Source organism: Somniosus microcephalus, chromosome 3 (genome assembly GCF_052327205.1).
Source record: "Somniosus microcephalus isolate GS21.2 chromosome 3, FLI_Smic_1.0, whole genome shotgun sequence".
Classification (NCBI taxonomy): Eukaryota; Metazoa; Chordata; class Chondrichthyes; order Squaliformes; family Somniosidae; genus Somniosus; species Somniosus microcephalus.
In genome coordinates, this window is record NC_140989.1 from 47,957,999 (window position 1) to 47,985,387 (window position 27,389).

A 27,389-nucleotide genomic window follows, 5' to 3' on the forward strand; every position below is an offset into this window, starting at 1 on the left:
CTCTTAGGTGGACGTAAAAGATCCCAAGGCACTATTTCGAAGAGCAGGGGAGTCATCCAATATTTATCCCTCAATCGAAATAACAAAAACAGATTATCTGGTCATTATCACCTTGCTGTTTGTGGGAGCTTACTGTGTGCAATTTTGGCTGCTGCGTTTCCTACAACAATGACTACACTCCAAAAAAAGTTCTTAATGGCTGTAAAGCGCTTTGGGGCATCTGGTGATCGTGAACGGTACTATATAAGTGCAAGTCTTTCAAGTCTTTCTTTTTATGGGGAGCATCACAGGCGAGTCCAATCCCACACTCAGCCAGTGTCCACCTGTGTGCACTTTCCAACACGGGAGAGCAATCAGGGGGGGAACGCTGGCCAAGCTTAACCTAGCTTAGGGATACAGAGACCAACAATAATGCCTCCCCCAGTTGAGATTGGCTAACTCATCAAACCTGGTACCTTCCTCGTCTGTATGGTTCAGATTTTAACACGTGCAAATCCACGGAGCCATGGGGACGGGGGGGGGGGGGGGGTGGTGGTGGGAGAGCTTGGTTTGGTATACTTTCATAACATTTTTGTTATGACCAAATCCATTAGTTGCATGCAATTTAATTCTAACCTTGACATTTAAAAAATATCCCTCTCTGCACATCCTTAACCTTTTAACATTTGTACATAAGAAAGATGAGGCTCAGATTTAGCAAACTATGCGAGAAAGGAATCTTGATTTCCAAACTGTATTTCTGCTGTTTTGTCTGAAATTAACAGTATAATGTTTGAGTGTATAGTATTTTTTTTCTTGAGAGATGCAAGTGTTAGGAAATTAAACACATTTTGCAGTGGTAGCGTTGTGCATTCACTGGGCAAACAGGCAGGGCTCATGAAATTAGAAGCTCCATCTACACTGATCTAATAATTTACTAATGTTCAAATGAGTGTCTGTGACTGTGCCAGTGTAACATTTCCACTCGGCACATCATCCACCCTTTGGACATGAGTGATGTTGCAGTTTCACAAAGCTCAGACTACTTATAATCATACGGCCCAGAAGGAGTTCATTCGGCTATTCTCGTGTTTGTGCCGGCTCTTTGGAAGAGCTATCCAATTAGTATCACTGCCTCCCCCCCCACCCCTCCCCACTCTAGCCCTTACATTTTTCCTTTACACGTTTTTATCCAATTCCCTTTTGAAAGTTACTATTGAATCTGCTTCCACCACCCTTTCAGGCAGTGCATTCCAGATCATCGTAACTTGCTGTGTAAAAAGAATTCTCATCTCCCATCTGGTTCTTTTGCCAAGTACCTTAAACCTGTGTCCTCTGGTGACCAACCCACCTACCAGTGGAAAGAATTTCTCCCTATGTACTCTATCAAAACCACATCAATTTTGAACACCTCTATTAAATCTCCCCTTAACCTACGCTGCTCAAACAATCCCAGCTTCCCTAATCTCTCCATATAACTTAAAAAACATTTTGTGTAGGATCCTTAGAACAGGCAGAGGTCGTTGGATGGGAATTTCCACAGAATTGGTCCTGCTCCATCATAATTTAGTCACAGGTGTAGTGGAAATCCCGTGTACACATGTAAACGAGGTTTCCACCGCACTTCCGTTGAAGTTACGGCAGCGGATCAGGACAAGCTCAGAGGACATTCTGGGCTGGATTTAAAGCCAAGTCGAGGGGTGACAAATATAGTAAAATCCTGAAAAAATCCTGAAAAAAAAGAGGAATGGCACCATCCAGTTCCCAAATGTTCCCTTTTTAAAAGAAATGATTTAACCACTGCCCTTCACAGCATTTGCTAATAGCCAATCCCTTTACCTGTGCTGTTTATACTTACTGTAAATCAACTTGTTTCTCTGTAAACACACGAATCGCAAAGTTTCCATTTTTATTTGGCTGGAAAGTGGATGGTATAATGAAATACTGTCCAGGTTCAAGAGCCAGCCGGCTCATGACCTCTCGCAGGTTGATGAAGGTTTCTGATCTCGCGCTGGATGCATGGGTCGTGAAAAAATCTCTCCTCAGTTGAATATTAGTTTGGCTTTTATACTAATTTATAGAAACAAAAAAAATGGCATCAACTTGTTTCTGATTTTGCAATGTTTTTGAAATGCTATTACACCACATAGATTATATAAAATACCTCAAATCTAAGATTTGTACTATAGACAGCACACAATTCATTTCCACTAAATGGGTTTCCCTCCAACTCCATTCACAATGATATCACCACTAACAGGCAAGCAACAGAACAGCATAGAATATTAGTCAACTCCTCATCCTCTTTCACTGTTAAGAATCCCCTTGAGGAACATGTTGTCTTGGTAGGGTTAGGTAGACAATGCAAGAGGAAAAAAATAATCCAATGGCATTCTTCATCCATTTTGGTCATTTGCAAATGTATGTTCTGGGCAGGCCTAACAAGGAGCTACACAGCACCCAAAGATACTGTCCAAACGCTGAACTGTCTATTGTGGCAAGACTTTATTGAATGCAAAAAGAGGCTAGAGTACAGTTAAAAAAAAAAATGGTGAACTCTGAATTCAATATCTGCTACTGGCAATATCATAGTTGAAGTTTCCAAGGAAAATTCCCTTCACAACACTAAAAAAAAGAAAAACTCCAAAGTAAAAGTTGCAGGGGCAGAAATTCGTCTTTCCGGCAGCACAAAACAGTCTTTGATATTGAATGGATATTGCATCAGCTGCCCGTTATACGCCCCAACCGATATTCAGTTCCATTGCCTTGGGCCACCCGATATTCAGTTCCATTGCCTTGGGCCGCCCGATATTCAGTTCCATTGCCTTCGGCCGCCCGATATTCAGTTCCATTGCCTTCGGCCACCCGATATTCAGTTCCATTGCCTTCGGCCGCCCGATATTCAGTTCCATTGCCTTCGGCCGCCCGATATTCAGTTCCATTGCCTTCGGCCGCCCGATATTCAGTTCCATTGCCTTCGGCCACCCGATATTCAGTTCCATTGCCTTCGGCCGCCCGATATTCAGTTCCATTGCCTTCGGCCACCTGATATTCAGTTCCATTGCCTTCGGCCGTCCGATATTCAGTTCCATTGCCTTCGGCCGCCCGATATTCAGTTCCACTGCCTTCGGCCGCCCGATATTCAGTTCGATTAATGTGACAGTACCCCTTTTGCGCTAGTGGCCAAGGTGAATTTCTACCCCACACTGATTTCTGAATGCTTGCCCTTGACCCCAACTCTAGAGCCACAAATTAGGGAGAGTTAGACAGCCGTTAGCCACTTTTGAAAAAGGACACTTACTGGAGTTGGAGTGTCAGTGTGCTATTCAATGGCATGGTAAAATGCGAGTCTGCTCTCAATTCCCCCCACAAAAATCCTTTACAGCCACAATGTCAGTGTCAAAAAAGGAGATTCTCCTTCACCAAATCCACTCTCATGCACCACCTAGCAGGTGACAAAGGAGTATTACTGGGAGCAGGTCAGTTACTCGCTCCCTTGGCTGGAGTATGGTGTGTAATAAGGGGAAAATATTAAATGAAAAAAAAACTTGCCATTTTTTTAGTAGCCCTCTCAGAACTGGTTTGAAGATTAACCGGGTAATACTCCATGTATTATTAAAAACTAGCAAAATACCACCTGCATATAAAAATCGAATTAAAAATTTGTAGTTCTGGATCTTAATCCTACGCACCTCGTCAGGGACCTATGGAATAAAGAAAACAGCGTAAGTCTAAAAGCTTTTACAAGGTTAAAAGAACTGCATAAGTTGTGTCATTCGAACACAACTGAGCTCATGTTTTCAAGTTCTGTGACAACAGTGAATCCCATAGTAACATCTCAGTAATAGCACTAATGACAGAGTTAATAATGTCTGTGCCATAAAATGCCTTTTTACATTGGTGAAGCTTCGGCACTGAGTCATGCAAGCACATTTAAGTTACAAGCAAATGGAATGTTTGTCACCATCTGCCCCTGGGAGCTACAAGTTTTTCTGCACAAGGAACACAAGAAAGTGTGGAATATGAAAAGGCCATTTACCCGTTAAGTGAGCTCCAACCTCTAACCATGTAAAAAATTTCCTGTCACGGACACTATTCCACTCATTTCATCACTTGAGGGAAAGGTTCTGCATATTTTTTTTCTATACCCAAAGTAATCAAGCAAAGCTCAAGAACATTCAACCATTCTCACATCTCCACTTGGGGGGGGGGGGTAACATTGCTATGGCAATATTTATTGCTCATCCCTGATTATCCTGAGGGCATTAAGAATCAACCATATAAATGTGGGACGAGACTCATTTAGTGGCTAGACCAGGTACGGGTGGCAGATTCCCTTCCCTAAAGGAAGTGTGTTTTACAACAACTTGGCAGCTTTAACAGTCATTTTGTAGTGCTAATCCACAGATTACCAGATTTACAAAATTTAAGGTCACAACTTGCCATATTGGGATTATAAAACGCAAGACATCTGAGTTACCAGTTACCACTAGGTTCCCAGCCTTCTGCCTGCCACGTTGCCATGTCAGCCTTAGCTTATTGGTAGCACGGTCACCCGAGTCACAAGGCTGTGGAGTTAAACTCCACTCCAGAGACTTGAGTACCAAGGTTGCTGACCAGCTCTGTGCGCTGGCTTAAAAGTGATTCAACTATCATTTGGCTACAATGTGCAATGCCGTGGCTCAACACTAACCAAACTGCACATGCTGCACCATCTGAACCAGTGTATTACAATAGGAGCCATCAGTCAATGGAAATACAGAAAACAAAGATACCTACTTCTTTAAAAGTTAGTGGCAAATGACTGGTAGAATAGAGCATCATAATCATGTGCAGTCCAGTGAAGTGACAGGTCTGGTTCAACAATAATATTCGAACAACAAACCAACTTTTGAAAAGTGCTCTTCACCAGACATGATACTATATTATTGAAATACTGACAAGTTTTCAATGGTCTGCACCATTAGCTTTGTATGGTCATTTTTTTTGTTTGTGTGAATATGTGAACCTGGAAAGCTCATAGAGATTAGTATTGAAGGAATCTATTATTGTATTTCTTTTACCCTTTTGTTTATTTTGTAAGGCAACAAGAGGCAAGTAAAATCCTAAAACCTGCCTCATAGACCGCGAAGCCTATGGTATGCATGTCCTCGCCCATTTTTCTTTGCCTTCTACGATTCTTTTGAATCACACCAACCAGAAAGCTACACTTATCATCGTCATCATCAGGATCATCATCCGCTTCATCCAACTGGATCTTAAATTGAGGATTAGTCCAAAATGTTTCTATAAATGGAAACCAAAATGGTTAGCAATCAGATCAGCCATTCAACAGTTGATGAATATACACATCATTCCAGTAGGATCGATGCAGAGCGGTTCCTTTTTTCACTACAGCCTAGAAATTACTGTTGGTGATACTAGTGAATGAACACATAACGTAGTGTATGACACTGCTTGGTCTGCTATTAACACCGGCATTAACCCAACCCATTTATTTTAAATGGTTAACACCGCTACTGAATAGTGGACAAAGGAATAGAATACAAAAGAAGGGAAGTAACATTAGATTTCTAGGAGAACTTTGGTTAGCCTCTGTTGTATTTGAATAAAAGTGTTGTCATTACTGATGAAAAAAATGGGGTTTGCTAGAGTTCACAGTTATTAAAAAAAACTGACTTAACAGAAACATTCAAAATAGACTGAATAGTACGGACTTGGCACAGGAAAACAATGTAAAGCAGTAATAGCGGGCCTTGATATTTACTAAATTATCTTCAGCCCAAAGTGAAGTCAAACCCGCACATTAAAGTGTCTAGGGCTGAGAATACGCAATGTCATTGCTCTGACAGTGTTGCCAAGTTACTAAACGTAATAAATTCAACAAAAGATAATGCCAAAAAGAGGGGGAAATTGGAATTTCGTACTTGGGTAGTTTCGACATCCCCCTGCAGTAGATCCATTCCTCCAGCTCCCATCAAACACCTTCATGCTCCACTTGTGAACTTCATCACTGGCAAGAGTGTCAGGAGTGAGGTTGCAGATTTCCACTCGGGAGAAATTGCTTAGAAAATCGGAAAATGACATCCTGCAAGGTGAGGGTAGGGGAACAACAAAAATGTTTTAAGACAATTGGGGACAAAGTACCCTTACTATTGTCAAAGAATGGCTAACTGTAATTTAATTACCCAAATGCAGTTATTTGTGAATGGGCTTTGTCTCTTAAATATAGGCACATTCATTACTTCTTGGGATTTTATATTCTGCAAGTCTTGAGATAAACCTTAGAATTCTATTAGCTTTTTAAAATAGCCTTAGCCATCTGAGGTGCTCTTTTTAATATCCGCTGGGGGCTAACCTCACCAACCTCCTTCCCATCCCGCTTGCCTGACCCCACCACTGCCCCTTGTATTCTGCCAAAGAATCAATCACTACCGTCTATGCATTTCCCTCTAAAATGTTAATTCACTACACCCATAATCTCGATCACAGACAAGGTCTTACCTGATGGCTTCCTTCTACCCCTTACCATCCACATCACCCTACCCTCTTCCAACCCCACACTCGTCTGTCTGCTCCGGAAATAACTCTCTTTCAAGCTCCCAACTGCCTAGCCTTTGTAGTTGCATTCACCACAATACATCTGCTGCCACTAATTTTTCTCAACCACTCCCTCACCACCACCTTTGATTTCCTTGTCCACAGGAAATCTCTGCTGTCTGCTATCCCAGTTGGTTGCTCTGGTGTGGTCCTCATCTTAACTCCCCCAAGTCCAAGGGGTGCAGACTTGAGTATATCTGCATATAATTGGCTTCAATGTCACGATCAACCATCTCTTTAAACCCCTTTCCTCTGCCTTCCTCCCTCGCCGCCAACAACTGAAAGGAGTTCATGGACTTCTTCGTAACTAAGATTTTAAAAATTCATTCCTGGGATGTGGGCGTCATTGGCAAGGCCAGCATTTATTGCCCATCCCTAAAGGCCCTCAAGAAGTTGGTGGTGAGCCGCCTTCTTGAACCGTTGCAGTCTACATGGTGAAGGTACTCCCACAGTGCTGTTAGGGAGGGAGTTCCAGGATTTTGACCCAGCAACGATAAAGAAACGGCGATATATTTCCAAATCAGGATGGTTTGTAACTTGGAGGCGATGGTGTTCCTATGTGCCTGCTGCCCTTGTCCTTCTAGGTGGTAGAGGTCGCGGGTTTGGGAGGTGCTGTCGAAGAAGCCTTGGCAAATTGCTGCAGTGCATCTTGTAGGTGGTACACACTGCAGCCATGGTGTGCCGGTGGTGGAGGGAGTGGATGTTTAAGGTGGTGGATGGGGTGCCAATCAAGCGAGCTGCTTTGTCCTGGATGGTGTTGAGCTTCTTGAGTGTTGTTGGCGCTGCACTCATCCAGGCAAGTGGAGAGTATTCCATCACACTCCTGACTTGTGCCTTGTAGATGGTGGAAAGGCTTTGGGGAGTCAGGAGGTGAGACACTCACTGCAGAATACCCAGCCTCTGACCTGCTCTTATAGCCACAGTATTTATGTGGCTGGTCCAGTTAAGTTTCTGGCCAATGGTGACCCCCAGGATGTTGATGGGGGGGGGGGGGGGGATTCAGCAATATTAATGCCGTTGAATGTCAGGGGGCGGTGGTTAAGACTCTCTCTTGTTGGAGATAGTCATTGCCTGCCACTTATGTGGCGCAAATGTTAATTGGCACTTAGCAGCCCAAGCCTGAATGTTGTCCAGGTCTTGCTGCATTCGGGCAGGGACTGTTTCATTATCTGAGGAGTTGCAAATGGAACTGAACATTGTGCAATCATCAGCGAACATCCCCACTTCTGATCTTATGATGGCGGGAAGGTCATTGATGAAGCAGCTGAAGATGGTTGGGCCTAGGAGACTGCCCTGAGGAACACCTGGGGCTCAGATGATTGGGTCCAACAACCACAACCATCTTCCTTTGTGCTAGGTATGACTCCAGCCAGTGGAAAGTTTTCCCCAATTCCCTTGACTTCAGTTTTACTAGGGCTCCTTGATGCCACACTCAGTCAAATGCTGCCTTGATGTCAAGAGCAGTCACTCACACCTCACCTCTGGAATTCAGCTCTTTTGTCCATGTTTGGACCAAGGCTGTAATGAGGTCTGGAGCAATGTGATCCTGGCGGTACTCAAACTGAGCATCGGTGAGCAGGTTATTGGTAGGTGCTGCAAAACCACCATCATCACCACCCCTCCTCAAAACTTCCACCTTCCTCCCCTCTGTTCTTGCAAACTACCGCCCATCTCCAACCTCCCTTTCTTCTGTAAAGTTCTTGCGCGCGTTGTCGCCTCCCAAATCCGTGCACATCTCTCACGAAATTCCCCGTTTGAATCTCGCTAATCAGCATTGAAACGGCCCTAACCAAAATCACGAACAACATTCTCTGTGACTAGGCTGCGTTATCTCTTCTCGTCCCCTTATGATTTCACTGCACTTCCATTCTCCTCAAATGTCCAGCTCTGTGGGACTGCCAACACTTGGTTCCACTTCTATCTATACTATCTGGTCATAGCCAGAAAATCTCTAGCAATGGTATCTTTCCTGCCCCTGCACAGTTAGGTGTAGATTTTCCGGAAGCTGTCGGGAAGGAGGCGGGACTACAACTTTCAGGTTTTAGTCCCGCCTACATCGAAATCCAGCCAATCCGCGCGATTTTCCCTTGATTGACCTTGTTGAGCCTGCCCAGCGGGCTCAGCAGGCCAATTAAGGGCCACCCGGCAACAGGTGACGTCACAGACTGAAATTTCATCTGTCAAGAGTTCTTGACAGATGAAATATCAGTGCTTCACAGCTGTTTGAAGCTGTCAAACACTGACAGTCTGACTTCTAACCTGAGTCCTTCTACACAGACTCAGTTAGAACTGTCAACGGCAATGAAAGCTGAAGGCTGTCACTTTTGACAGATCGCAGCCATTTTGCTTTCAGTGCCGGCTGAGTGATGGACTCCCGAAACCTAGAGGAAGAAAGGCTGTTAAGGTAAGCACAGGTAATTTAAACTTCTTTACACACTTTAGAAACACCAAACACACTTACCTTTACACTTATGCACCCATCACTCACCTGAGCACCGACATCGCGACCCCTCCAAGTCCTTCAACCCGACGGCCCACCTGCTCTAACCTGGCGTGGTTTGGAGCCGTCGGGAATCCCACACGACACCCTTCAAAATAAGGATTAGGCTAAAAACTGCCTGTTAACTACCTGTTAACAGGCAGTTAATTGGCACTAATCCCTTCCTGCCTCGGGTCGGCGGGTCCCAGTGCGGGGTGGGTACCCGCCTCCTGTGAAACTTACATGGAGGCGGGTTTTGGGTGGGATGGTGTCAGGACCCCCGAATTTGGGATTTCCCCCCCCCCCACATGCCTGAGACCCCGCCCGACGGCTCCAGGAAAATCTACCCCTTAGTAACAGTGAATTCCACAAGGATCAATCCTTGGCCCCCTCATCTTCATACTGCCCCTTGGCAAAATAATCTGCAGGCATAGGGTGAGCTCCACATGTACACCTTTCTTGACCCCTCCATTACATTTGTGTTGTCATACTGTTCATCTAACATGCAAGGCTTAGATAAACCACAATTTTCTCTAGCTAAACATTGGGAAGACCCAAGCCACTGCCATTGCTCCCCACCCCCCCAACCCCACCACACACTCTATAGCCTCGCCATTAACTCCAACCACCTCCGCAGTCACCGCCTCAGGCTTAAATCAGACTATTCGCAACCTCTGCATCCTATTCAACCCCATGCAGAGCTTCCTATCCCATACCCTCTCCATCACAAAGACCACCTACTTCACCGTTGTAACAATCATCCGACTCCGCTCTCACCTCAGCCCATATGGTTCCAAGACCCTCATCCATGCATTTGTTACCTCCTCACTATTCCAAGTGTCTCCTGGCTGGCCTCCCATCCTCTGCCCTCTGTAAATTTCAGCTCATCCAAAACTAGGCTGACGGTATCAAAACCTGCACCAAGTCCCACTTGCCTGTCACACCAATCCTCGCAGAGCTAGACTCCCCCCCTGCCCCGGTGCCTCAAATTTAAAATTCTCATCTTTGTGTTTAAGTGCCTTCATGGCCTTGCTCGACCCTACCTATGACCTCCTACAGCTCTACAATCTTCCCCCACCGAACCCCACCCCCACGCCCCAAAAAAGCTTCTGCATCCTCTGAATCTGGCATTTTGCGCATCTGCTCCCTTCACTCTTCTATTTTTGGCTGTGCCTTCAGCCATCTAGGCTCCACATTCTCGAATTCTCTTCCTAAAGCCATCTGCAACTCCACCTCCCTCTCCTCCTTTAAGACCCTGCTTACACCCACCTCTGACAAACATTTCATCACCTCTCCTGTATCTTCTTCTGTGGCTCAGCATCTATTTTTCAATTACAGTTTTGTAAAGCACTTTGGGACACTTTTCTATATTAAAAGGACCAAACGAATGCAAGATATTGTTCTACCTATAGTGTGTTGCACTGTGGGCTTACTACGTATCTACACTTTAAAAAAATAAAATAGGTGGTGGCGAACTGGTGCAGTAGTAATCTCTCTCTTTATGTATGTGGTCATTTAAAAAAAAATTTCATGGGATGTGTGCATCGCTGGCAAGGCCAGCATTTATTGCCCATCCCTAATTGCCCTCGAGAAGGTGGTGGTGAGCCGCCTTCTTGAACCGCTGCAGTTCGTGTGGTGAAGGTACTCCCACAGTGCTGTTAGGGAGGGAGTTCCAGGATTTTGACCCAGCGACGAAGAAGGAACGGCAATATAATTCCCCATCCCCTTTTCCCTTGCTGTGTTCCTCATTATAATCTGTAACATCTTCCAATTCTGACAAATGCTGCTGCATATTTCTAGCATTTTGTGTTTTATTTTAGATTTCCAGCTACCTGGTTGACCTGTTTTACCAGTATTATAACCATGTGTAAACAAGTCATAAAACCCATAAATAGGATCAGGGACTGAATCTACTTTACCAGAATTCGCCATCATCTGATTGGTTACATAGGCGCTCTTTTTCTTCATCAGGGACGCAATTCCACTCAGGTGCACTGGAATCAGATGAACAACACTTTGAAAAACAGTTATGTTGTTACAATTTACAGGAGTGGCATGTGAACATATGCATCAGCTTTCATCACAGTGAGCTCCATTATTTGCTCAGGTGCTAAACTGACTTGGGAACAACAAAGCTGATTTTGGAGTCCTATATATAATGGCCCATAATTTGAGGTCAGTGGCGAAGCAAAGACACTTGCCGCTGGCCCCGAAGAAAGCTGCCCACACAGAGATCTCGCGATCTATGTGGTGAGAAGCTTGCCTTTTTCGACATGTGATTGATTGCAGCGCTATCTGATGGGGATTCGCAGTGAAGAGCTGCAGTGATGCCAACAAGCTGTCCAAGCAGCCAATCACATTGAAGAATTCTCACAGACAGCAAACCAGGAAATGAAAAGCTGCTTTTATCTGACTTTTGTAAAATGTTAAGAGGGCGAAATAAAGATTGGGACTCTCACATGGAGATACGGTAGAAGCTGAAATATTATGAACAAACTTTAAAAGTTCTAAAAAAAAATTGTAATTTTTATATATTAGTGGAGCAATTCAACACTCCACAAATATAAAAATTAGTTTTTCACGGGCAGTACGTTTGTTTAGCACTCAACATGCTGTTAAAACCCCAGTTATACCTATTCCAACAAGGCTTAATATTTAATGGGGTATTTAACAGCAGTATTACAAAGGAAAAGCCCAAGTTTTTGTCAGTTCCACTGGTCACACCAACTACCAGCTATGAGGATGTTCCACAGCGCAGCCTGTGTCAGAGCAGTGAATGACTTACCACAACTTCAGGATTTCCACGTCTAGATGCGCATGTGCTCCATCCTGAAGTTGTGGTCAGTTTCAGAGGGGTAATGACAGCGAATCCGGGCCATTCTACTTATTTGCTTTGAAGGGCTGGTTCTAGGATCTTGTTTGATTGAATGGCATTACTACAATTTCAAAAGTGGTTTGTTAGTGTTTTAGATCAAAGGCCCAATTCCGCTAGTGATTCTAGCCCTCAGTTTGCACCTGGGATAAACTCTAGAACTGGAGAAAGGCACGTTTAGACAGCCAGAGGAAGCTTGGAGGGAGGATAGAATAGGTTGGCAATTGGCATCTGTTTTTTGGAGTTTATTGTATTAAGAGAGAATGTTGTGCTTTGTTATTCATGCGGATTACAGCCATACAGGAAATTATGCACTTATTTCATGCTAACATTCAATCAGGTGTTTATTTTTGGTGTAATCATGCAGGGACAAAGATTTGATGTATATTGATGTTCTAGGATGGGTACTGAACTGAAGGATTTGTTTATTATTTGAAGGTGAGGGAAGAAGGTCACAGAGAAGTTCTTTGACTGATGGTCACCCTGATGCTCTCCTCCAAGTACTTCTGCCTCCAAAACAGCTAGGGCTGCCTCCTCAAGAATGACTATGCCCAGATTTTTATTGATGATGAGTTTGTGCGGGGCACAGCAGGTCACAACTATGTGGCACACATGAACTGCAGCATATTGCAGAATCCCCCCCCCCCCGACCTGTCAAAGCAGAGACATTGGGCAGGATTTTCATTGGGCCATGGAGGGTGGCGTGTGGGGGGTTAAAATCCCGAAATTGGGGGGGCATGAACCCATCCCGCCCCCAACCCACCTCCATGTCTGTTTAAAAGGAGGCGGGTACCCACACTGGGACCCGCCTCCCTGAGGCGGGAAGGGGATTAGTGCCAATTAACTGCCTGTTAACAAGTAGTTAGGCAGTTTTTAGCCTAATCCCTATTTTCATTGGTGAAATGTGGGATTCCCGATGGCTCCAAACCACGCCAAGTTAGCAAGGCGTGCCGTTGGGATGAAGGGCTTGGAGGGGTCGAGATGTCTGGTGTTCAGGTGAGTGACGGGCGCATGAGTGCAGAGGTAAGTGTGTTTGGTGTGTGTAAAGTGTTTAAAGAAGTTTTACTTACATGTACTTACCTTTACAGCCTTCCTTCCTTCAGGTCTCGGGAGCCCCTCATCTCACCGGCACAGAAAGCAGAATGGCCGCGAGCTGTCAAAAATTGCAGCATTCAGCTTTCTGTTCTGGGGAGATCTCTAAATCATCCTGAGGAAGGAATTAACCTGAAGTACAGATTGTCAGTGTTTGACAGCTTCAAACAGCTGTGAAACGCTCATATTTCATCTGTCAAAAGGTCTTGACAGATGAAATTTCAATCTGTGATGTCACCTATTGCCGGGTGGCCCTTAATTGGCTTGCTGAGCCCGCTGGGCGGGCTCAACAAGGTCAATCAAGTCAAAATCGCATGGGTTGGCTAGAACTCGATGGAGGCGGGACTACAACCCCAAAAGTTGTAGTCCCGCCTCCTCAATGAAAATCCAGCCCATTGACTCCAAGACCTCGATGGTCCTCTTGATAACCGCTCTGGTTGAGGCACGTGCCGCCTTTTAGCACTCTTCTGCTGCTGCTGAATAACACGTAGTAGTGTCATTAACTATAGGAGATGGGGTCATGGCTTGTCACCCACAAACCGTCTGTTGACATGGGAGGGAGGGCAGAATTCTGAAGGACGAGTTCGTAGTGACAATTTCCAACAAGATCGTAAACATGTTTGATAACCATTATAACAGAAATGGGATTCTTGTATGCCCAAGAACCTACTTGTCACACCAGGATCCAGTCCACTCCACTTGACCCCAAGGGTTCCGGATCCGGATCAGTTTCTCCTCATCACCTTGATAATCCACCTACAAGGTTAAAATACATTCCCATAATGTTTCCATTTCATCCGTGGCCTCAGAAATAAATAAATAAATAGTCAGTGTCAGTTGTGTAACACCCTCCAGGAGAAATAAAGCAAAAATTACTGCAGGATTTTAAATGAGGCATTTCTCTTCCTGTGCTCCGAGCTAGTTTTTCCCCTATGGTGCCCAATGGAAGATGGTTTTTACCCAATTCATTGGTGATGTGACCACACTCATGGATGTCGCTCTAATTGTACAACAGCAGGTGGCTGGCTGTGGGTCTTGTTCATCCCAAGTAGAAAGGGCATCATAATCTCTAGTTTTCAAGCCAATCACTACCTCAAAGTTGTATTACATTTTTTAACTAATATATAATTTGCACACCCATATACATGCAAATATTGACAAAACCAAAATAAAGTCATGCTGCTGCACTAAGTAAAACTCTCCTAGTTAGAGTATGTGAGTAACGTTTTATTCAGGAAACAGTCAACCTGCCTCCATCAGGTATGGTAGCATAGTGGTTATGTTGCTAGACTAGTAATCCAGAGACCTGGACTAATGACCCAGAGACGTGAGTTCAAATCCCACCATGGCAGCTGGGGAATTTAAATTCAGTTAATTAATAAATCTGGAATAAAAAAAGCTAGTATCAGTAATGGTGACCATGAAATTTCTGGATTGTCGTAAAACCCCATCTGGTTCACTAATGTCCTTTTGGGAAGGAAATCTGCTGTCCTTATCTGGTCTGGCCTATATGCGACTCCAGACCCACAGCAATGTGGCTGACTCTTAACTGCCCTCTGAAATGGCAAGTCACTCAAACTGCTACAAAGAAGTATACTCACCCTCACCTCACAGGCTGCAAGGGTTCAAGAAGGCAGCTCACCATCACCTTCTCAATTAGGGATGGTCAATAAATGCTGGACGAGCCAGTGATGCCCACATCCCAGAAGCAAATGTTAAAAAATTCAGTAGATCAATAGCACGTTTCTGCAGAGATTGTCATGTGGGTATTGCAAAAATGAATCAGACTGGGGTCAACAAATAATGAGCACAGTTCAGCTAACTTCCTGAAGTGCTTAACTGAGACCTGGAAGGCAACAGCCTTCTTAGCCACGGAATGACATGTGGAGGTACCTTAAGGCTGAGGAAAAACTTGGCCAGGCAGGCAAAAGTAAACAATTCTTCAGTCTTGAGAACAAAAGATTAGCTTTAAATATAAACAGGGACCCAGCATTGCCTCAACGCAATACTTGTCTCAGATCCTTGTCCCGCCATCCTCCTCCTGATCAGTTCAGTGAGTTCTAAACCTCTTTTTAATGAAGCTGTGAGTGACTGTTTTGGGTAATGGCTGATATATCAGAGGCTTGCTGTACCTCTATAGCCACCTGTCCTGTCAGTATAACTCACAATCTTTAACAGAAACATAGAAGATAGGAGCAGGAGTAGGCCATTCGGCCCCTCGAGCCTGCTCTGTCATTCAATGAGATCATGGCTGATCATCCAAATTCAGTACCCTGTCCCTGCCTTCTCCCCATATCCCTTGATCCCTTTAGCCTTAAGAAATATATCTAACTCTTTCTTGAATATATTTAATGAATTGGCCTCAACTGCCTTCTGTGGTAGAGAATTCCACAGGTTCACCACTCTCTGGGTGAAGAAATTCCTCCTCATTTCTGTCCTAAATGGCCTACCCCTTATCCTTAGACTGTGACTCCTGGTTCTGGACTCCCCGACCATCGGGAACATCCTTCCTGCATCTAGTCTGTCCAGTCCTGTCAGAATTTTATAAGTTTCAATGAGATCCCCTCTCATTCTTCTAAACTCCAGCGAGTATAAGCCCAATCGACCCAATCTCTCCTCATACGTCATTCCTGCCATCCCAGGTATCAGTCTGGTGAATCTTCGCTGCACTCCCTCCATGGCAAGAACATCCTTCCTCAGATAAGGCGACCAAAACTGCACACAATACTCAAGGTGTGGTCTCACCAAGGCCCTGTACAACTGCAGCAAGACATCCTTGTTCCTGTGCTCGAACCCTCTTACTACAAAGGCCAACATACCATTTGCCTTCTTAACCGCCTGCTGCACCTGCATGCTTACCTTCAGCGACTGGTGCACAAGGACACCCAGGTCTCGTTGCACTTCCCCTTCTCCCAATCTATTGCCGTTCAGATAATAATCTGCCTTCCTGTTTTTGCCACCAAAGTGGATAACCTCGCATTTATCCACATTATACTGCATCTGCCATGCATCTGCCCAATCACCCAACCTGCCCAAATCATACTGGAGTTTCTCTGCATCCTCCTCACAGCACACACGCCCACCTAGCTTTGTGTCGTCTGCAAACTTGGAGATATTACATCTAGTTCCCTCGTCTAGATCATTAATATATATTGTGAATAGCTGGGATCCTAGCATCGATCTCTGCGGTACCCCACTAGTCACTGCCTGCCACTCGGAAAAAGACCCGTTTATTCCAACTCTTTGCTTCCTGTCTGCCAACCAGTTCTCTATCCAAGTCAGTACCTTGCCCCCAATCCCATGTGCCTTAACTTTACACGCTAATCTCTTATGCGGGACCTTATCAAAAGCCTTCTGAAAGTTCAAATACACCACATCCACTGGTTCTCCCTTATCTATTCTACCAGTTACATCCTCAAAAAAGAAAGGAAAGGGAGAAAAAAGGTTATTGAATTCATTAAAAGTTAGATTTGGCAGAGACCGCAGAGAAACAACTCCTCCCCCTTCCAGAGAAATTTAAAAGGGAGAGGAAGAAGGAGGAATATTAATAACATTGTTTTACACTTACTTTTTCTGCTCCAGTAAGGGAGTAAGCATGACCTTTGACCAACTTCTGTGAAGTAATTGCCTCAGTCTCTGCTGAGCTGGTGATCTAATGCATAAAACAGTATCAATTTAAATAGTCAACATTAACATATCATACAGGCCATTTATATAAATGTTTTATTAGTCACCCTCTAGGCATAATTTGTTACGTTATTTTTCATTTTTATTGCAGCACAAAATTTTAATCAATACAAGTTTTTGTATTTGAGAACCCATGAACAGTCAAGATCCATATTATATTACATTACCAAGCAAAGAAGAGTAGGAGGAGGTGAGGTAAATCAAAAAGTAGTTATTATCTGATGCTAAACCTGAACTTCAAAGGCTTGTAGATTATAGGATGAAGGGAAGAGTGAAGAAGGCCAGGAATTCCACAGTCTTGGGGGTCCTAGAAAATAATTAGATAGGAGATGGTGCGATAAAACAGCGAAGACAGAGGGAGCAAGAGCAGCATGCAGTTCAGTATATTTGGAGGCTTGCACTAGGTTCATGAGTTTACACAGATGCCAACAATTTAAAAGATGCAAATATGATCAGGTCCCTGAATTCAAGACCAAAGATACTGATAAACAGAAATTAAAAACTTTAATTCCTCTTAACTGAATTATAGCTGCAATGGCCTAAATACGTACTTTGTTCTCCAATCACACAATTATAGCCCCAATTACACACTCACCAGGATAGATTTACATCTTCACCCCCAGGACAGATTGCACGTACTTTATAGAACCTACCTGGTTTTCATTGAATGGAAAGAAAATAATAAAGAAAATAAAGATCTGCCCGACCAAGCAATAAAATCTACCCTCCCATTGGCACGATTCCTATTATATCTACAATACATCAGACCGTACATCAAAGTACAGCAAAGCAGAGGGACTTCACCTACGCTGCTGAGATGTGAAGGTTATTCCTTCATGTCCATAAAAAATGAATATTGGGTGAAAAATAGGAAGGCCTCCTATGAAGGCAGACAGTGAGAACATTTTAATGAGAATTGAATCGATATTTGAGGGAGTGGACGATATAGTTTTTGGGACCAGTCAGACAGATTTTCTTACTGCCCTTGGGTGTAAAGGATCCCTTGGACACAGCATGTACAGGCAAATTGTTCGGGGAGGATTGCTTGCATGTAACAGAGCCCATCCCACTATCTGTCCATCTAACATAATGGACAGGAAAAGTGGGCTGGCTCTGTTACAGGTGCGCGATCGCCCCCTGCACCATATTACTCTATGTACTGCGCCCAGGCAATCAGGAGATTTTAGAATACTGATAAATTTAAGAACATAAGAAATAGGAGCTGGAGTAGGCCATTTGACCCTTCGAGCCTGCTCCGCCATTCAACAAGATCATGACTGATGATCTATCTCAACTCCACCTTTCTGCACTATCCCCATATCCCTTAATTCCCCAATATTTATCGACGTCGGTTTTGAATATACTCATGACTGAGCATCCACAGCTCTCTGGGGTGCAGAATTCCAAAGATTCACAAGCCGTTGAGTGAAGAAATTTCTCCTCATCTCAGTCCTGAATGGCCGACCCTTATTCTGAGACTGTGACCCTGTGTTCGAGGTTCCCCAGCCAGGGGAAACATTTTCTCAGCATTAGCTCTGTCAAGCTCCTTAGAAATGTTGTATGTTTCAATTAGATCACCTTTTATTCTTCTAAACACTAGGGAATATAGATCTAGTCTACTCAATCTCTCCTCATAGAGAAATCCCCTCATCACAGGAACCAGTCTAGTGAACCTTCATTGCACTCCCTTCTAAGGCAAGTATGTCTTTCCTTGGGTAAGAGACCAGTACTCCAGGTGCGGCTTCACCAATGCCTTGTATAATTGTAGTAAGACTTCTTTACTCTTATATACTCCAATCCTTTTGTAACAAAAGCTAACATACCATTTGCTTTCCTAATTGCTTGCTGTACCTGCGTGCTAACTTTCTGTGATTCATCTACAAGGACACCCAGGTCCCTCTGAGTGCAAACATTTCCCAGTCTCTCACCATTCAAAAAATATTCTGCTTTTTTGTTTTTCCTACCAAAGTGAATAACTTCACACTTCCCCACATTGTATTCCATTTGCCATGTTCTTGCCCAATCAACCTGTCTATATCTCTCTGCAGCCTCTCTGCATCCTCCTCGCAACTTACTTTCATAGAGTCATAGAGTTATACAGCACAGAAAGAGGCCCTTCGGCCCATCGTGTCTGCGCCGTCCATCAAGCCCTGTCTAATCTAATCCCATTTTCCAGCATTTGGTCCGTAGCCTTGTATGCTATGGCATTTCAAGTGCTCATCCAAATGCTTCTTGAATGTTGTGAGGGTTCCTGCCTCTACCACCCTTTCAGGCAGTGAGTTCCAGACTCCAACCACCCTCTGGGTGAAAAAGTTCCTCCTCAAATCCCCTCTAAACCTCCTGCCCCTTACCTTGAATCTATGCCCCCTTGTTATTGACCCCCCTACTAAGGGGAAAAGTTCCTCTTTATCTACCCTATCTATGCCCCTCATCATTTTGTACACCTCAATCAGGTCCCCCCTCAGCCTTCTTTGCTCCAAGGAAAACAACCCCAGCCTGTTCAGTCTTTCTTCATAGCTGAGGCGCTCCATCCCAGGTAACATCCTGGTGAATCTTCTCTGCACCCTCTCCAAAGCAATCACATCCTTCCTATAGTGAGGCGACCAGAACTGCACACAGTACTCCAGCTGTGGCCTTACCAGCGTTTTGTACAGCTCCATCATAACCTCCCTGCTCTTATATTCTATGCCTCGGCTAATGAAGGCAAGTATCCCATATGCCTTTTTAACCACCTTATCTACCTGATCCGCTGCCTTCAGGGATCTATGTACATGTACACCAAGGTCCCTCTGACCCTCTGTGCTTCCTAGGGCCCTACCACTCATTGGCCTAGAAATTCAGTTGGCTGCGCCAGCCGTTAGCGCCTTAGGAGGAGCAGATCTCGAGCGCTAGGCGCAGCGCGATCTGCGCCTCGCCCCAACTTCAGTAGACATTTAGCGCCGGCGCAAAGTCTTTGCGCGCGCTCATCTGCGCGCGCAGATCATGACGTCATTTCGTCGTGCAACGCCCTTTGTGCGCCCGGAACCGGAACTTCACTCGCGCCGCCCCATTGTGCGTCGGGCGGCCCTAACGACTGTTGAGTGGAATGGTACACAGCCGAGGCGGGCCGCGGGGAGCGCAAATTAAAGGGCACTTACCCTGCACTATAAAGGGCAGCCATTTTGCAGCATTCACTCTTGTGCAATGGATTTTTGGAGAGAGACCAAGGAAGAGAGCTTACTGCTTTGGCCCAACACTAGGACAGGTATTTTTGGCTTCAGGCCAGAGCTTTGCAATTATCTTTGCCTTCATTGAGATCTCAGTGTTTGCCAGCATATTATGGGGGCTGCATTGGGTGCCAATGCTGAGTTTCAGCCTTATGTCGGAAGGGCTTACAGACGCCGTGAGAGAGTGGCAGCCCTGGCTAGACGCAGAGGGGGCAACAGGCGTCGCCAAGTGAGGCCTTACCCACCCAGGGTATACCGCCAGCAGTTCTCCTATCTCAACATGTCTGCCGCGCAGTGTGTTAGGAGCCTGCGATTCAGAAGGGAGGTGGTTGCAGACATCTGCCAGCTGCTTCACAGAGATCTGCATCCACAGCTGATGCGCAGGACGTCTCTGTCGGTGGCAGTGAAGGTGACGGTGGCTCTCAACTTCTATGCCACCGGCTCCTTCCAATCCGCTGCTGGGGACATCGCTAACATCTCCCAGTTCGCCGTGCATTGCTGCATCCGCCAGGTGACCAATGCCCTTTTCAGAAGGAGACGTCAATTCATCTCCTTCCCCATGACCCTGGACAAGCAACAGCAGCGTGCAGTGGGATTTGCAAGAATAGCGGGCTTCCCCATGGTGCAGGGCGCCATTGACTGCACGCATGTGGCTTTGCGGGCACCTCTGGAGCATGCCGAGGATTACCGCAACCGGAAGGGCTACCATTCCCTCAACGTACAGCTGGTGTGTGACCACAGGCAGCGCATCCTAGCTGTCAATGCCCGCTTTCCAGGCAGCAGCCACGATGCCTTTATCCTGCGACAGACAACTGTGGCCGACATGTTCCAGGCACAGCCTCACCCAAGAGGATGGCTTATCGGGGACAAAGGCTATCCTTTGTGTACCTGGCTCATGACCCCGCTCCGCGCGCCCACGACCCCTGCTGAAGAGGCATACAACGAGAGCCATCAAGCGACCAGGAACCTCATCGAACAAACAATCGGCGTCCTGAAGCAACGGTTCCACTGTCTGGATCGCTCCGGGGGAGCCCTCCAGTATTCGCAGGAGCGAGTCTCCCAATTCGTCGTCGTTTGCTGCATGCTGCACAACCTGGCTATCCGCAGGACTCAGGCACTGCCACCTCACGTTGGACCACCACCTCAGGAGGAGGAGCAGGAGGAGCATGAGGAGGAGGAGGAGTACCAGCCCAGGAGGGAGGCAGAAGGTCCAAGGGCCGCCCGTCGGCGGCTTATTGAACGTCACTTCTAGGCTCCCTGTCAGGGAATGGCTTGTGCCAATGAAAGAACATGATTGCAGCCGCTCCGCAAGCCCTCAGCCGGTTAAGGCAACAAACACTTCAAAGATCAAACATGGACAATGTGAATAAATAAAATGGTTTATTGTACAAACTCAGGGCCCTTCCCACATGAAAACCAAAAACACACGAAACCCCCAAGAAACACTCACACACATGACTCACTCCCACAACCTGGGGAGGATTAACAAAAGATGTAAACAAAAATGGCCTTCATCCTCGGCCTTCACAAAACACCCATTCCAAAAAACACAACATTTGGACACACCCTCTACTTTGTGGCCCGCGAGGGCGATGCCTTCTGCAAACTTTGGCGGCCCCTGCACGCCCTGCTGCTCCTCCTCAAAGTGAGGCGAGTGGCTGCTGCACGGCTGGGGTAATACTCCTGAGGGGCACATGTCGTGACGGCAGATGCCCTTGGGGGTTGGCCTAGACGAGGTCTGGCCGTCGAGGGGCCGGCTGGTGAATGCTGCAGCTGTGGCTGGGCAGCATCAGTCGCTGCAGCAGCTCGTGGCAGCTCCACTGGGGGAGTGGCAGTGGCGGCTGGAGGAATGGGGGCAAGCTGGCGGATGGCAGGCGCTCGCTGGTCATCTGAGACACTGGCACTCGCCCAGGCCAGCACTGCAGCATGCGCAGCAATCTGCCGAGGGACAGACCGCTGTGCTGCTGCAGCGCGCCGGGTGCCCTGGCGATGCCTGGCTGATACAGCGAGTGTGGCAGCAGTGAGTGCCCGTGTTGCCCTGTTCTGTGACCGCATCAGAGCAGCCAGTGACTGCACGGCACCACTGATCACCTGGCCAGTCGCTGCCTGACCTGCCCCAAATTCCGCCAAACTGGTGGCCTGCGAGGCCCCGAATTCAGTTACACTCCGAGACAGGGACTCGATGGCCTCAGGCATCCGTGCCACTACCCCCATGAGCTCCGTGTGCCGGCGCTCCGAGTCCGCGGACATGTCCTCGAGGCGGCGCATCTCCTCGGCGTTGACCGTCTCCGGACTGGAGGCCGGACTCTCCCTCTGGGGAGAAGGCCGCCGAACTGGCCGACCCTTCCTGCGTTGCTGGACGCCGCTGGGCCCAGCAATTGGACTCCCCTCCGACCCTTCCCCCCTCTGGGGAGAAGGCCGCTGAGCTTCCACCCCCCTCCCGCGTTTCTGCAGGCCGCTGGTCCCAGGAGCTACACTCCCCTCCGACACTTCCCCCATGCTCCCCTCCAGGGAAGACGTCTCCCCTACATTGGCATGGCTTGCCGTGGCTGAGGGTTCCCCTGATGGGCCGCCTTCCTCTTGCTCCTCCTCCTCCTCCTCCTCTTCTGAGGGGCTGTCACTGGCAACTTCAGGGACCTCCTCCTCACCATCTGAAAGCAGGAAGGCACAAGAGTAGCTTTAGAGTGAGGAGAGGGCGTCAGCGAGGGATGCATGAGTGGTGGCATTCAGTGCATTGGTCGGACAGTGGCAAAGGATGTAGATCTGATGCGCAAGTGGGACGAGAGAGGTCCAAAAGGTGATGTCCTTACCATTGGTGCCCAGAACAGGGTCGGCATCTCCAGATGCAACGGGGCCAATCACCCGGGCACCCATGATGCGCTCCACGCGCTGTTGCAGCTCGGTGAGCGGCTGGATCTGGGGTCCGCCTCCCACGGTCTCAGTCCGGCTCCTCTTATTATTGGCCAGCTTGGCCTGCAAGAGAAAGGACGGCCTCTAAGTACAGTGTGTAGCCCTGATCTTGTGTGCACTGCCTCCCATGGTGGAATAGCCTGGCCAGTGTGTAGCCCTGATCTTGTGTGCACTGCCTCCCATGGTGGAATAGCCTGGCCAGTGTGTTAAGTGCACAATGTGCAATTGATGTTCATGACTGTCCCATAGCTGCTGCATGAGGGCTGGCCATTAGGGCTTTCAGGTCCCTTTGCCCATAATGTGAGGTGCACATGCAAGGATGAGGAGGACACTGGAAAGGGTACTCACCCTGACAATCCTGGCGAGGTCATTTAGCTTTTTGCGGCATTGTACAGCGCTCCTGGGGACCTCACTGTTGGATGTCACCCTGGTGGCGACATGCCTCCAGGCTTTCCGGTAGACGCGGGCCGCCGGCTTCTTCCCATTGTCCGGAAACAAAATATGGCGTCTCTTCTCCACAGCGCCAACCAGCACCCTCAGATCATGCTCTGAGAAGCGCTGCGCTCGTTCACGGGCCTTCTCCATCCTTTCAGGCGCTATTTGGGTCCAGCAGCAGTGTTCAGGCCTAGCTGGAGGGCTGCAGTGTCCAGGGCGTGGCAGCAGACCAACTCGACCCTTCCCCCTTAAGAGCTGGCTGGCGCCAGGGTGTCTGCTGTCAATCAAGAAATGGCCGCACCTGCGCTGCGCCCGGCCTCGGCGGTATTGCTCAGCACCTCCGGCTTAGCGCCTAAAGAGAGCCGTGCATCGCCAGTTTTAGCGCTCGAGCAAACTCTTAGGGCAAAGCTAATGAATATCGGCGAAGTGGCCTCGAATTTGCGCCGGGCGCAAACTTTAGCGGCCGCCCGACTTTACCGCCCCAAAAGTGGCTATAATGAATTTCTAGGCCATTGTGTATTCCCTTGCCTTATTTGTCCGTCCAAAATGCATCACCTCGCACTTTTCAGGGTTAAATTCCATTTGCCACTTTTCCGCCCATCTGACCAACCCGTTTATATCATCCTGTAGCCTGAGGCTTTCCTCCTCGCAATTTACCACCCCACCAATTTTCGTGTCATCTGCGAACTTACTGATCATACCTTTTACATTCTCATCCAAATCATTTATGTAGATCACAAACAGCAAGGGACCCAGCACCGATCCCTGAGGTACCCCACTGGACACAGGCTTCCAGTCACAAAAGCAACCTTCGACCATCACCCTCTGCCTCCTGCCACTCAGCCAGTTTAGGATCCAACGCGCCAAGGCACCCTGGATCCCATGGGCTCTTACCTTCTTGACCAGTCTCCTATGCGGGACTTTGTCAAAAGCCTTACTGAAGTCCATGTATACCACATCCACAGCATTTCCCTCATCCACACACCTAGTCACCCCCGCGAAAAATTCAATCAGATTGGTCAGACATGATTTACCCTTGACAAAGCCATGCTGACTATCCCCGATTAATCCTTGCCTCTCCAAGTGGAGACTAATTTTGTCCCTCAGAATTTTTTCCAATAATTTCCCTACCACAGATGTTAGGCTCACTGGCCTGTAATTCCCTGGTTTATCCCTGCTACCCTTCTTGAATAATGGTACTACGTTAGTTGTTCTCCAGTCCTCTGGTACATCCCCTGTGGCCAGAGAGGTTCTGAAAATTTGTGTCAGAGCCCCTGCAATCTCCTCCTTTGCCTCACACAGCAGCCTGGGATACATCTCGTCCGGGCCTGGGGATTTATCCACTTTTTGGCCTGCTAAAACCGCTAGTACCTCCTCCCTCTCGATGCTAATATGTTCAAGTATATCACAGTCCCCTTGCCCGATTTCTATGTCTACATCGTCTTCCTCCATAGTGAACACAGATGCAAAAAATTCATTTAAAACCCCGCCTACATCATCTGGCTCTACACACAGATTGCCACTTTGGTCCCTAATGGGCCCTACCCTTTCCCTGGTTATCCTCTTGCCCTTAATATACTTATAAAACATCTTAGGATTTTCCTTTATTTTGTTCGCCAGTGTTATTTCATGGCCCCTCCTCGCTCTCCTAATTTCTTTTTTAAGTATGCCCCTGCACTTTTTATACTCCTCTAGGGCTTCCTCCGTCTTTAGTCTTTTGTAACTGCCAAAAGCCCCCCTTTTTTTCCTAATGCATTTTTGTATATCCCTTGTCATCCAAGGTTCCCTTTGCTTGTTGGTACCACCCTTGACCTTTACGGGAACATGTTGGCGTTGTACTCTCTCTATTTCCCTTCTGAAAGTCTCCCACTGCTTTGATGTGGATTTTCCTATAAGTAGCTGCTCCCAGTCCACTTTGGCCAGATCCTGCCTTATCATATTAAAATCGGCCTTCCCCCAATTTAGAACCCTTATTTCCGGGCCGTCTTTGTCTTTTTCCATGACCACCTTAAATCTCACTGAATTATGGTCACTGTCGCCAAAATGCTCTCCTACTGATACTTCCACCACTTGCCCGGCTACATTCCCTAGAATTAGGTCCAGTACCGCCCCCTCTCTTGTAGGACTTTCTACACGCTGGCTCAAAAAGCTCTCCTGGATGCACTTTAAGAATTCTGCACCCTCTAAGCCTTTCACACTCTGACTATCCCAATTAATATTGGGGAAGTTGAAATCCCCCACTATTATTACCCTATTATTTTCGCACTTCTCTGAGATTTGCCTACATATCTGTTCCTCTATCTCCGCCTGACTGTTTGGGGGCCTATAGTACACTCCCAGCAAAGTGCTTGCCCCCTTTTTGTTTTTAAGTTCTACCCATATGGCCTCATTAGAGGAACCCGCTAATATATCATCCCTCCTTACAGCAGTAATTGACTCCTTAATTAATATTGCAACACCCCCTCCCCTTTTACACCCCCCTCTGTCTCGCCTGAAGATTCTATACCCCGGAATATTGAGCTGCCAGTCCTGACCCTCCCTCAACCATGTCTCCGTGATAGCAACAATATCGTACTCCCATGTGTTCAACAACAACTTCAGTTCATCCACCTTATTTGCAAGACTCCTTGCATTAAAATAAATGCCTTCCAGCCTTGCCATATTCCCTTTTGCCTTCACATATTTGCTCTGCCTTCCCAGCTGACTTGTTTTTTCCTCCGTATTTGGCTGTAATTCACCCCCTACTATAGCTCCACTCTGTATCCCATCCCCCTGCCAAGTTAGTTTAAACCCCCCCCAACAGTGCTAGCAAACCTCCCCGCAAGGATATTGGTCCCCCTCTGGTTCAGGTGTAAACCGTCCGACTTGTACAAGTCCCACCTTTCCCAGAAGCAGACCCAGTGATCCAGGAAACTAAAGCCCTCCCTCCTGCACCAACTCTTTAGCCACGCATTCATCTGTTCTATCTTCCTATTCCTATACTCACTGGCACGTGGCACCGGGAGTAATCCAGAGATTACAACCTTTGAGGTCCTGCTCTTTAATCTTCTACCTAGCTCCCTAAATTCTTGCTGCAGGACCTCATCCCTCTTTTTACCTATGTCGTTGGTACCAATGTGGACCACGACCTCTGGCTGTTCGCCCTCCCCCTCCAGAATGCCCTGCAGCCGCTCAGTGACATCCTTGACCCTGGCACCAGGGAGGCAAGAAACCATCCTGGATTCATGTCTACGGCCACAGAAACGCCTATCTGTTCCCCTTACTATAGAATCCCCTACCACTATTGCTCTCCCACTCTTTTTCCTCCCTTCCTGGGCAGCAGGAGCACCCCCAGTGCCAGGAAGTTGGCTGCTGCTGCCTTCCTCTGGTAAGTCATCCCCCTCAACAGTATCCAAAGCGGTATACCTGGTTGAAAGTGGGATGGCCACAGGGGTCCCCTGCACTACCTGCCTGCTTCTATTGTTCCGCCTGCTGGTCACCCATTTCCCTTCTGCCTGTGCAGCCCTACCCTGCGGTGTGACCAACTCACTGTACGAGTAATTCGCGACCCTCTCAGCATCGTGAATGCTCCACAACCCATCCACCCGCAGCTCCAGTGCCGCAAGACGGCCCGTTAGTAACTGCAGCTGGATGCATTTCTGGCACATGTGTTGGTCAGGGATACTGGCAGCGTCCCTGAATTCCCACATAGAGCAAGAGGAGCACATCACGGGGCTGGGCTCTCCTGGCATGGCCTACCCCTTTAATCAATTTAAGTTAACTTAGTTCAATACCACCAGTAAAGTAAGCCTTACCTGGTCTCTGGAGCCCTTTGTAGGCCCGCTCTACCGCTGAAGCACCCGCCGAAGCTCTAAGGCCTTGCCCACTTTCCCACCTAACTTTGTATCATCAGCAAACTTGGATACATTACACTCAGTCCCTTCATCTAAGTCATTAATATAGATTGTAAATAGCTGAGGCCCAAGCACTGATCCTTGCGGTACCCCACCTGTCAACCCAAAAAAGTCCTGTTTATTCCTACTCTCTCTTTTCTGTCCATTAACCAATCCTCAATCCATGCTAATATATTACCCCCAATACCATGAGTCCTAATTTTATGTAATAACCTCTTGTGTGGCATCTTATCTAA

General features: G+C 47.0%; 1 protein-coding gene across 1 annotated transcript in view; it reads right to left on the bottom strand.

Moving 5' to 3' along the window:
• Positions 1-1,833: 1,833 nt before the first annotated feature.
• Positions 1,834-27,389, bottom strand: part of LOC147121027 (calpain-2 catalytic subunit-like) — an 84,654-nt gene continuing 59,098 nt past the window's right edge. Inside the window, exons 6-12 of the mRNA XM_085980331.1 lie at positions 16,591-16,674; positions 13,693-13,778; positions 10,978-11,052; positions 5,907-6,067; positions 5,096-5,265; positions 3,672-3,683; positions 1,834-2,049 (exon numbers count right to left, since the gene is read on the bottom strand). Coding sequence (XP_085836457.1) covers positions 1,834-2,049; positions 3,672-3,683; positions 5,096-5,265; positions 5,907-6,067; positions 10,978-11,052; positions 13,693-13,778; positions 16,591-16,674 — 804 coding nt within the window. The remainder of the gene's footprint in view (positions 2,050-3,671; positions 3,684-5,095; positions 5,266-5,906; positions 6,068-10,977; positions 11,053-13,692; positions 13,779-16,590; positions 16,675-27,389) is intronic.